The 13,054-nt window shown below is 40.2% G+C and overlaps 1 protein-coding gene across 5 annotated transcripts in view; it reads right to left on the reverse strand.

The window, feature by feature from the left end:
* Window positions 1-9,785, reverse strand: part of LOC141776438 (disco-interacting protein 2 homolog C) — a 214,947-nt gene extending 205,162 nt beyond the window's left edge. For 4 of the 5 annotated variants that reach the window (XM_074650042.1, XM_074650044.1, XM_074650043.1 and 1 more), the window contains exon 1: window positions 9,504-9,783. In XM_074650042.1, the coding sequence (XP_074506143.1) occupies window positions 9,504-9,582 (79 nt within the window). In that variant the 5' untranslated portion in view covers window positions 9,583-9,783. Of the gene's footprint in view, window positions 1-9,503 lie in introns of all 5 variants that reach the window. The other variant, XM_074650041.1, reaches the window with a different exon arrangement.
* Between the last annotated feature and the right edge of the window lie 3,269 nt (window positions 9,786-13,054).

The raw sequence follows: 13,054 nt of genomic DNA on the forward strand, positions 1-13,054 counted from the left end.
CCATCAACATACCATCCTACTGACTGGATGTGGAGAGATGCACTACAAAAAGGAATTAATTAACACATTAAAGTATTGGATTCAGTTGTTTTTTCTCTATTCTAGAGCATTAACCTGCCATATGTTTGTCTTAAGTCACAAAGAAGAAGGACAAGGAGGAGATGATGATGAGAAGAAGAAGAGGAAGAAGAAGGACAAGAAAAAGAAAAAGAAGGACAAGAAGAAGATGAAGAAGAAGGACAAGAAGAAGGATGAGAAGAAGAAGGAGGACAAGAAGAAGAAGAAGAAGGACAAGAAGAAGAAGAAGAAGAACAAGAAGAAGAAGAAGAAGAAGAAGAACATGAAGAAGAAGGAAGAGGACGAGAAGAAGGAGAAGAAGAAGAAGAAGGAAGAGGATGAGTAGAAGGAGGAGTAGGAGGACAAGAAGAAGAAGAAGAAGAAAAACAAGAAGAAGGACGAGAAGAAGAAGAAGGAGGAGGAGGACAAGAAGAAGAAGAAGAAGAAGAAGAAGAACAAGAAGAAGAAGGAGGAGGACAAGAAGAAGAAGCCACTCAGGGAGGAGTGAAAGAGCTGCAGCAGGATGATTTGCATTCAGTTGAAACAAGTGTTTGTGGATGAAGGCGGCGTTGGCGCTCTGGGGAATCCGATACAGCTGCTGTTTGGTAAAGAAAACAGAACTTTCATTTTGTTTTTCGTCCTCAAAGTGGAAAGTTTGTCATGCTGTTCTTTGTGCTGAGTAAGTTGTATGACCCTGTGGGTTTTGTTTAAAAAAGAAAGTGAGAAAATAACAATTTCTCTTCAGCGCCCTGAGGAGGCTTTCACCCCTCCACCGCTGTACGTTTGGGGTGTTTGTTCAGCTCGAGAGGATGGCGTCGCCTCGCTGGATCCCAAGTGTTGCTCACCTCAGCCGGCTCAAACCGAGACTGTTTTTTACACAACAACGGCGTCTGCAATAAAGCCACAATTTCCGCGGATATTTCTCCGGCGGGAGTCAAAAGAGGACAGCGGTCGGATTTACGTGAAGCGACTGCACGTCTGGAGTCCTGAATCACCGCTCATATCGCTCGAGGGAGCCAACAAAAGAGAGCGAATATGAATTTATGGCCCTGCTGCCGCGTGATAGAAGCTCTGTGTCACTAAAGTAGAACAAGCCTCTCTCCATCCCCACAGGTCGTTATCTCACAGGAAGGAGGAGAGAAAATAACATCTCTATGGCAACTGCCGGTCTAAAAGGTGAGACGTTACGATGCAGGAGAAGAAGACACGGCGACCGCAGGCTGCAGGACGGCGAGCAGACACAGGCATAATGTTTTCACCCTGCAGTACACTGATCTGTTAATACAACACTGATTACTTTAAGAGGGAAAGAAGCAAAAACAACAAGCAGCGAAGTCTGATGCAAATAAGGAAAGTATTGCTTTATTTACCTCTGGAGACAAAGCAATAGGTGTGTGTGTGTGTGTGTGTGTGTGTGTGTGTGTGTTTGTAATAACCTGTATATGTAATTAACGTTGTGGATTGAAACAAAACAACTTTAGGTTTTGGCAACCAAACTACTTGGTTAGGTTTATGAAAATATTGTGGTTGTGGTTAAAATAAGTAAGTTACGAAACAAAACTACAGTAAAATAAGTCAATGTTGACTTTTGGTTTCCCGGGGCACCAACAGCGGTCTCCTGGGTGACGCTGCAACACAGTCTCACGACAGTTCGTGAAGTAGTCACTCAATAATCTGTTTGATTCCTGTACAAAAATGTCCTTTTTTTCGGGACGCCACGACTTTCAACAACGTATTTTTCATGCTTTTTCCTACAAACGTCCAGCAACACGAGACGCACGTGTCAATTTCCGCTCCAGTCTTTTCAAAATAAAAGTACTTAGTTAGCTTTAGGAAAACATCACGGCTTGGGTTAAGGTAACTCCAGAAGTGGCGTAACTTAAGTATGGAAGTTACTTGACAAATAAATCAACTTTGACTTCTGGTTTCACAGGGGACTTTGTCAATCTTTATACTACGTCACCTGACTTCCTTCTTAGCTTGTGTCGTAATTACTACGGCCACTAGAGGTCGGCGTCGCCTTCTTGTATTCGTATCAGTGATCGACTATGTGAATAGATGATAACAGCCTCCTGAACCTACTAGTAGGTGTAGCAGGCCCCTGCTAACCCATATCTATGACGCTGATAAGTAGTGATATTCGATATGTTATATGTCAAACTCTTTCATACTTTATACTGCAACTGCTGCACAACGATTCCATAAAGTTCTATCTTATCTTATCTTAGAGATGACACGATAAACCCCGAGCTGTAATAAACCGTGATGTCCCTTTAATCAGATTCACAGGACGAATTAACCACTTTAATTGATGGGGTCAATGGGGGGGGATTCGGCACCTAAAATTAGGATGAAGGACTTGAGGAAGCGTATCCTCCACACATGAGACACATGGAGAGTCTCAGCTGCTTTTCTCTGAAACTCTTTCTATTTACATCTCTGAGTCACAGGCAATCATTGAGCATTCATTCACAGTCAGTGTCACTGATAAGGGGTGTGTGTGTGTGTGTGTGTGTGTGTGTGTGTGTGTGTGTGTGTGTGTGTGTGTGTGTGTGTGTGTGTGTGTGTGTGTGTGTGTGTGCGTGTGTGTGTGTGTGTCTGACTACATATATAATCGGTTACATGCTCCCATCCAAAGGTCGGGCCACACCCAGTTTTCGATCGCCTAGCAATCAATGAAAGCCACGACAAAGTGACATCACCTGTTGCCGTGGTGGACTTTTACTTTGGAAATAATCTAAATTAATCCAGTAAAAATGTTTGATTTTCAGCATGTATGTAGTCAGAGATGTCCTGAAGTCAAATATATCAGTCATTGTCAGGAATTATTTATTACAAAAGACCCTTCCCTCACAAATTAGTGATATTTTCTTTTTAATTTATAAAGGACATGTAATGTTTTATACTTCTGGTGAATATAATCCAATCAATCTTATTTCCATATATGTATTTTGTATATACAGTTCCCTTTGTTAACACCTTATTTTAAAAACCAGACGTAGTCCCACGTGTCTACTTCCTCTAACTTCTCCAAGTCCGTCTCTAGCTCTCCCGTCAGCTCCGTTCTCTTTATCCATCCATGGTCAGCTCCATCGGGGCCGTTTCAATGCAGAGAACATAAATGTCAGTATCTGGGTGCTCTACAGTCGTAGCGTCGGCCCATTTGACCACGGAGATGAGAGCGACGGCCGGCTTTATCGCACGTTACCGCGATACGATAACGTTTCCTGTCCGTGACAGAGTTAGCATGCAGCTTTAGCCGTGATGTCTAGCTCTGCTTTTCCTGCAATGTGTGAAACCCAAAGTGTTTCCATCCTTTACTGGATGTGTAGTGTTTACCATTTTTACTGTTTGTTTGGAGATATGACGTCACGTTACTCAGACTACAACAATAAAAGCGGTAACTTCCTTCTACCTCTGCAAATATAAAGATTCTGGCATTAAACTCCAAAGTTTCCAAGTCTTCTTCTTGATCGTGTGTCCATCAATTAATTGGATGAATATTAGTTATTTATCAGGTTTTGTTTTAGATTAATGCATGACGTTTCTGTTTGTAATTTGTTTTTATTCCTCTGATGCAGACTCACTTATGAATGTTTGATTTTTGGCACATGTCAAGATTGTAAAATTCACTTGAAAGTAAGAAAATGAAAGAGTTAAGAAAAAGGAAAGTAAAGAAGACAGTAGACAGAAACTAAATATATAAAGAGATGTCGTTTTTTTAGCCCATAACTTGTAAGTGATGCAGTGAAATGTCAGCTGTCTGAATACATTAAGCTGTGAAGAAGCAGGAGGCTTAGTGAGTTTGGCCTTTTATTAACAGCAAGAAATCCCACAGCTCAGTTCAGTCAGTTAGAGAAGTAAAAGACATCTTTGTTGGCGTTTCGATCATGAATACATGAAACATTAATCAGGTTGTTTCTAAAGAAGGAGACTTTTATCTGAACTGGGTGACAGTATTTACACTTTTTGGGTGATTCTGTTATATTAAAGCAAAAGAAAGACAAGCGAGAGGAACAAAATAAGAGTCAAAGGTCACAGTCAGTCCCGTGGAATTGCACGTAAATGATGTACACCTGAAGAGCTGGAACAATGGTAAATTAATCCAAAACTATTTTGATAATGGATTAATGTCAGTCATTTTTTCAAGCCAAAATATCAAACACTCCATTGTGATGATTTGCTGCTTTTCTCAGTTTATAGCACTATAAAGTGAATATCTTTGGGTCGGCCAAAACAAGCAGCCCATTCACACGAAAAGGCGTATGAATGACAAGATAATGCTCAATATGTGCAATAAGAACGCTTTCCTTGCTTTTGCCATGTCATTTGTACACCATGTAGTCTGTACTGACTGCCATGCAAACACATCCACGTGAATACGCTACACTCAGAGCTACTGACGTAGGATTAAAAAGTGAGAGAGACTGTTTATGGTGGGTAACAGAGGAGCTGGATGAGTCCAACAAACACAGGACTTTCAGACCGGTGTTTAGTTACGTTAGTGACTTTTGTCACCTGTTTCTTAGTGTCGTTTGTCACATGTTTTCCACACTTATGCTACTTTGTTTCCGTATCTGTGTTAATTTCATTAACGAAAACGGAAAGGACTTTTATTTTTTTTGCTATGGTAGCAAAGACGTTGACAGCGGAAACCCGGCGTAATGCCGCCATTGCAGATACAAATTACAGAAATCCACAAAGTGCAACGCTTGTTAGAAAATAGTGTTTTCCATGAAGACACCCGTCAGAGTTTTGTCGGGAGCTGGAGCAAAATTTGACGCAGGCGGCCGCCTCGTAATTCTCTACGCAGGAAAAACCCTGAAATGTGTTTAGACGATTTGACACGAGACTAATCTACTCTATTAAAGATATAAACTCCTGCAGAGCCCTCTGGGAATAGAGCTCAATCATGACAGCAAACAAGTACAAAAGCCCCTCTTGAGCTCAGATCAGCTGGAAAGAAACCGAGTGAACCGAGACGACATACTGTACGTTTGGTGAGATGCATTCTGGGAACCGACCCTCACAGATCCAGAAGCCTGCCCGAGCTCAGACCTCACATTTACAGCTACTCTCAGAGCAGAAAACACGGCGTCTGTGGGCCAGAACAAGGCCGGTAAATCATACACTGAGGTACCGACTGTAATTATGAGAACAGGAAGAGGTTTTCTGCTCCGCCGTGAACACAAAGATCTTTCAGGAACGAGAGAGAAAGACAGAAGAGTGAGAGCTTTAAAATAACACAGAGGGATCTTATCAAGACCAGATGTGACTGAGGGGAAAAGGAAGGGGATCTACAGCGTTATAAAAGAAGTGCTCAATTTCACTTTGCAGCAGATTTCCCTTTATGACGAGATGAAACAATCATATTTAATACTAAAAGTAACGTTTTGATACTCTTTTGAAATGTCATACCAACACTGTTTTAGCTTAACACGTTGCATCCTCCACATATAGAAAACTGTGCTCAAAACCACTGTTTGTAATACACTGAATCAGTCACACTTTTGGATCGTGCGTCTCAAGCGTGTTTGACTGAACAGTTTCAAACAATACAGCTGCAAAAAAATCATGGCTTGCATTTCAGCCCAATTTTTTTAATCAAAAGAAAACCTGAAACTGTTTTTGAAAATGGCCATGCCAGTTTTTCCTTGCCAAAATTTTGCGTAAGTTTGGAGTGTTATGTAACCGCCTCCGCAACAAGCTAGTATGACATGCAATTCCAATGGATTCATTGGGTTTCGTAGTTTCATATGATGCCAGTATCTTCACTCCAGCCTGTTACAACTTAAAATTAGCAAATAGCATTAATGCGTTCAAGAAATTTGTAGCGTTGAAATTAATTTGCATTAACGCGTTACTATTGCGTTATCTTTGACAGCCCTAATTCGAAGACATGGGAATTGTGAATTAAGAGAGGCATTCTTCCACGTTTTCTGATGTTTTATAGACGAAACGATCAATAATAAACTGAATGTTTTGCAGAGATGTACCGGTTTGAACCACGATCCAAGGTTTTGATTTCGATCCAGCATCAGATAGGTGCTTCCCCAAGAATAATGCAACATGTTTCACAGATTTTTTGGCGATAGAATTACTCGATTTTCTCAGGAAAAGGCAAATAACTGCAGTTGTAATAAACACTATAGACTGTACAAAGCAGGTAGCAGCTGTGGGCATCATCTCAACTTTCAAAAGGGTCTTAAACTCCAGCTACATTTAAAGTCAGACGATTCAGAGAAGAAGAAAAGAGAAAAGGTTTAATGAGTACCAGAGCATCAGTGTTTTTCATCCCCTCACTGCATCACTTTACGGATGAAGCAATTTAGCTTGATTACAATGATGAGAACGATGCATCTTGTACACAGACTGCCAGGAAATTTTGTGTAAATGCTCCTTTAACTTCCAGGAAGCTCCATTAATGAAAAATCGATTAGTCTGCGAGTGACTCCTTCTTATTCAAAAAGCCTGCAAGCAAAACATTTAAACAGATTGGTGTATTGGTTAAATAAAAAATGTCACTCGATATTAGGGGTATAACAATTCATCTAATACATCGATGTATGGATTTATATTCCTACGATCCAACTACATCGATAGGTACTCGGCAAGTTGTCCTTCACAGGGGACGTATATCGATCAGACAACAGACAGTCTTTCCACGCACCTACTGAGATGCCATGCACTTTATTTATTGTTAAATATTATTGCTCTACCTGTTGCTTTGAAAATGAGAACAGAAGCAGCAGGTCAACAGGACAACATCACGTCACATGCTACATTTTCCAACAGTAAACATCAGGCTTTGCTTTCAGGGACTTTCATTTTTGCACCAACACTCAGCAATCAGCACAAGACAGAAAGACCAATTTACACACCCACAAAGGCAACTAATATCCCAGAATGCAATGCAGCGACAACACAGGTTGCCATTTGACCATTTTATCTGCAGCAGAGCAACTCACTGTGTTGCTCTGTCCTCTGGCATCACTCTTCACCTCCACATGCAACCAACAGCTGGATGCTGCAAACGTCCCTCTCAAGTTCACACATGTGCTCCTCTGAGGGTTGTCAAAGGGCTTTCTGGGAAATGTAGGAACTCACTAGCTTGAGTAGAAACAGAGAGGAAAGATGGAGGAAAACCCGAAGTAACCAAGAAAACGTTGAGTTTGGTGGTTCGAATCTCAAAAGAACACTTTACCCTCCAACCAATGGGGTGCCGTTGAGCAAGGCAGTGAACCCCCGGCAATATATCGCCTTGCTTACAGTATCACAATGTATTGAATCGTTACCCCTGTATCGTGATACATGTCGCATCGCCAAATTCTTGGAGATAGGAGTTTAATGCCTTGCTCAAGGGCTCCTCAACAGCACACGTGGCCCCTGTGAAGCTGTAGTGACACCTCACTGTTCATAATGTATTTTCTGCCGCCGTCTCCCACCCCCCCTCCTCCTGCGGTGAGGGGCTCTGGAGGAGAAAGGGATGATGCGTGGAAATCAAAAAATTAGGTCAAAGTCTGCGGGATGCAGGGAAAGCTTTGCATTCGCTGCCGGCGTGCATTTACAGCATCAGCTAAGCATGTAAATAATGCACCGGGGCATCTGACCCCATTTCCCCCAGACGCACCTGTTTACATTGGAGCAACTCTGAGCTGGCGGTTTATATAATAAAAAAAAGAAAAAGGAATGTGTGTCACCTTTTTCCCCATCCTCTCCTCTCCTCTCCTCCCATCCTCTCCTCTCCTCTCCTCTCCTCTCCTCTCCTCTCCTCTCCTCTCCTCTCCTCTCCTCTCCTCTCCTCTCCTCTCCTCTCCTCTCCTCTCATCCTCTCCTCTCCTCTCCTCTCCTCCCATCCTCTCCTCTCCTCTCCTCTCCTCTCCTCTCCTCTCCTCTCCTCTCCTCTCCTCTCCTCCCCTCCCCTCCTCTCCTCTCCTCTCATCCTCTCCTCTCCTCTCCTCTCCTCTCCTCTCCTCCTCTCCTCTCCTCTCCTCTCCTCCTCTCCTCTCCTCTCCTCTCCTCTCCTCTCCTCTCCTCTCCTCTCCTCAACTCTCCCCTCCTCTCCTCTCCTCTCCTCTCCTCTCCTCAACTCTCCTCTCCTCTCATTTCCCTCTCAGATGCAGATCCCTCTGAAACCTGCATTTGCAGCAGCAGCAGTGGAAACATTAAAATGCAATGTGTGCATTTGCAGTCAGCTGTTGAAATCACTTCCTCTCTCTCTCTCTTTCTCTCCCTCTTCTTTCTTTCTTTCTTTCTTTCTCCATACATGGCTGAGCTCCGCGAAAGCCACCAGCCTCCATGAGAAACAGGGAAAACACAGCTCGCAGGCAGCTGAAATATGACACTATGATACTCTCCAGGCTGAGAGTGAGTCTGCAGCAATGTGACATATCAATCTGGAAAAGAACAGGAGGAAGGGGGGGGGAGCTAATGAGAAAATCAATACCAAGGCTGTATTTCAGTGTCTTGCAAAAAGAAGCCAGTATGTGCTCTGGTGTTATGGAAAGAAGCTGGAATATAATGGAAATCATTCATCCCCTCCAAAAGCTGCCTGGCTGCAGTGTGTCATGTGAAAACTGTGTCTGGTAACAGCTGCACGCTCCGTGCACATAATCTAAGCAGCATGCAGGGCTCTCTCTGCTGAAAGGGAAAAAGAAACCTCACATGTGACAACAACTTCTTATTGACAAACCTGAAAGATAAATCTCTATCGCATTCCTATGATGTCTCCACTGGGAGCTATAACGCCCCTCTGGTGCTCAGCAGGGACTTCTAAGTGTTACTTTAAGGTGTTTATCTGCTGTGATGGAGAGATTAGACCACAAATCAACAAAAACATTATATTCTAATAATTACTTAAATGTAAACTGGGTAATTTAGGTTTGCAATTTGCCAAAAAAACAATTTGAAGTTGTTAAATTGGGCTCTTTACGTTTGTAATGGGCATTAATTACTATTTTTTAGCACTTTATAGATTGAGAATCAATGAATTAATTGGTAAAGATAGTGAAATATTCCTGTAGAAGTGTGTAGTTGTATCTTGTATGGTATTCCTATGATAACTGATGCTAAGTAATGACTTTAAGGTGTGTTTCTGCAGTAATTGTATATACTTGTACTATGACATATCAGAGTAATATCATAAGAATACTTCCAGAGCATGCTGAGTCTGTCTCCACTTCACTGCCACACCACCACATCCACTGCATCCACTGCATCCAAATCACAGCCAGATAAAGCAGAGCAGTCATGTGTCTGTGGCAGCATGAGTGTGTTTATATGGAAATAATGGACTTGAACTTGTGGCAGTTTGAGCTCAACACTTTTCCTCTCTGCAGCTCAAACTCTGAACCGGCTGGTCCTCTCAGCAGAGAGAGAGAGACCAGCAGAGACACACACACCCAGAGCTCAGAGCAGCAGCAGCAGAGCCGAGATCCAGTACTCACCCTCGGATAACTCGAGCTCCAGCTCGGCCAGTCTGGCCCGAACCTCCGCAGGAAGAGGCACCGGGTCCCGGTCCGCCATTCCAGCCCCAGCCCCGTTAGAAACCGACTTAAATCTCTGGTTTCCGTCTCTTTTATCCTCTTTTCTCTCTCTCTCCAGGCTTCTCCTGCAAAAACACCCCAAAATATCCAAAGTCAGTCAGACTGAGTCTCTGCGTGTCGCTGTCTGAGCAGCAGCAGCAGGCTGTTAGCTGAGCTCTTCATCCTCCTCCTCCTCCTCCTCCTGCAGAACCAGCATCAAGCTGCACAACACGTGGAGGCTTCTCTTCCGGTGGCTTTAACAAAATAAGAGCCGACGCAGTATTTTTCTTTGTGGATCATAAATACATACTGTTTGTAAGAGCCATATTGTATTAGTTACAGTTTTTGCATTTGATTATCAATTAAAAAGTACATTGTGTTATGCCATAAAAAATGTTACATTATTAATGATACATTATAATTTAGGTCAGTTAGTCATGTAATAGAATGGGCTGTGATCTATATCAGGGGTCAGCAACCTTTACTATCAAAAGAGACATTTTAGGCAAAAAAAGAAAATAAAAATCTGTCTGGAGTCGCAAAACATTTGATCATTGTGATGAAGGTAACACAGTTTATAGTCTAAGTATATAGTATATAAGTCTAATGCAGTGAGGGCCAAAGAGACAATGTACTACGGAGTACTAGGGCCACATTGAGGGAAAAAACATCTGAGATTTACAGAATAAAGTCAGAATATTACAAGAAAAAAATTAATTAACACGTAAAATTGCTACTTTATAATATTATGACTTTATTCTCATTTTTCGTCAATGTGGCCCTAATACTCCGTCGTACCGTCGTAACACAGACCTACAACAATGATAAATAAAAATGAAAATGTAAACAAAAAAACATTTGTTAAAAATCCACAGGGAGCCGCTGGAGAGGAACTTAAGAGACGCATGTGGCTCCGGAGCCGCAGGTTGCTGACCCCTGGTCTATATAAACTCAATGATGTGTGTTTTGCCCTGTTAAGATGTGCTCCTCTAGTGGTCCTGCTATTGAACAATGTGGGTGTGTCCCTTTAAGTGTGATTAATGCTAGTTAGGCTTCAGTGGAGCAGGATGGGGAGCAACATTTTTTCTGACCACACACAGATCACACAGATCACAGATTCAGTTATTTTCCAGTGGAATTGGTCTGTTTTTGATAGTCCAAGATTTGTCATGGGGATATATTTTTGTTTGTTTTAATTTTCGTGGAATAAACTTTTCACTCACTATACGAGCCTCATCTTTGAAGCTGACCAGGGAGTGAGTGTCTGCAGAAGGCAAGTGGAAGTTGGACATGGTAGTCTACGTGAGTCAGAAACCTTTACATCCTGCTAGAAGTGGCGAGGACGGTTTAGAGCAAGCTGTCACTACACTGGTGTTACTACTGTAGTTCCAGTGCTGGAATATAACTAAGTACATTTACTCAAGTAACATGTACATTTACAAAGTACAAATTCAAGGTACTAGTATTTGAGTATTTCCATTTTATGCAACTTCATACTTCCACTACACTACATTTCAGAGGGAGATATTGTACTGTTTACTGCAATACATTTGTCTGACAGCTTTAATAATAAAATAATAATAATTAATTTAATTTTAGCTATAACACAATTTAAAATACTGCAAGTATAATAGGGTTAAACAATCATAATACAACGTTAAAACAATTTACACAAAATAACCATGTAATTAAATGTTTTAAAATAGGATAAATAAAATTAGACAAAATGTTTAAAAGTAAATAAAAAAAATGTAGGTTACAAAGACCAAACAGGACACATAATATATAGTTTAAGAACAGGAATGTAAAGCAGACAAAATTACACAGAGCGAGCTTTTACACATTAGTATTCGGTATCATTATAATTATAATAATAATTATTATTATTATCATTATTATTATGTTTTGTTTTGCAGAAAGAGATACTACACTATGCAGACCCAATACTTAATTCGTCACTCACCAAACTACCATTGTGCTTTTATTTTGAAAGTGAAATCACCCTTCTTCCTGTGTGACTCTTGTTAATTGTCTGAGAGTTAGAATAAACTGTCTGTAGGTGATTTTGGACAAATTGAAAACATCAGTTACTGAACACAAATTATTTTATTTACATGGACTTCAGATAAAGTTGTTGTTTTTTCTGTTTTGAGGAAACATTTAGAATAATAACAATAATAAAATAACCACCAGAGGGCGCCAGACAACATCCATCTATCTATTTATCTATCTATCTATCTCTCTATCTATCTATCTATCTATCTATCTATCTATCCATATCTATCTATCTATCTATCTATCTCTCTCTATCTCTCTATCTATCTGTCTATCTATCTATCTATCTTTCTATCTATCTATCCATATCTATCTATCTATCTATCTATCTATCTCTCTCTATCTCTCTATCTATCTGTCTATCTATCTATCTATCTTTCTATCTATCTATCCATATCTATCTATCTATCTCTCTATCTATCTATCTATCTATCTATCTATCTATCTATCTATCTTTCTATCTATCTATCCATATCTATCTATCTATCTATCTATCTATCTCTCTATCTATCTATCTATCTATCTATCTATCTATCTATCTATCTCTCTATCTATCTATCTATCTATCCATATCTATCTATCTATCTATCTATCTTTCTATCTATCTATCCATATCTATCTATCTATCTATGCAGATAAACCACATATTCCAGTTATAGATACTAGATTTGGACTTTGTATTGAATACTTTCTTTTTACACATTAACAATTAAACTAAGCACAAGAAGTCACATATATATATATATATATGTATATATATATATACATATATATACATATATATATATATATAGTGCATAAACCAACCCAAAAATTAGGCCCTTAAAATCTCAGGAGAACATATTAAGGACATTAATTAAAGGTGTCATTTGATTCAAATATATATGTATGTATATACATATATATGTGTGTGTAAACACAACGAGGCTGTAAAGGTGGATGAGTCGGCGTGATGACATTTAGTATTCTTATTTAGCCACTTGTTAGCAAACACCTTTTTTAAGACACATAAAGGCTTCAAAATTCACAAGTGGGATATTTATTGTATTTTATATCGTACAACAAAATATTAAAATCCCTTCAGCTTGTGTTAACCACAGACCTTATTTAAGGCATTTAACTAAAAACCGAAAACTATTGGTGTTTATCAGAATAAACAGAGGCCAACCATAAAGAGATCCTGGTGTCATGGAGTCTTTACTATCTGACCAACACAACCCAGAAGTCCACCAGTCACATTAACACAGGGTCAATGACATGTATGGGATGAGAGAACGGGTCAAGCTCAGCACTAAAGCAATATATAAGATAAGATAAAATTACAATAAATATAAGATTAAAAAAAAGTGATGAAATTGAAAGTGAAAGAATTGAAGTTTCAAATGTTAAAAAAAATTACAAACCTTGCTCTATATGGG

This window comes from Sebastes fasciatus, chromosome 11, assembly GCF_043250625.1.
Source record: "Sebastes fasciatus isolate fSebFas1 chromosome 11, fSebFas1.pri, whole genome shotgun sequence".
In the NCBI taxonomy this organism is placed as follows: domain Eukaryota; kingdom Metazoa; phylum Chordata; class Actinopteri; order Perciformes; family Sebastidae; genus Sebastes; species Sebastes fasciatus.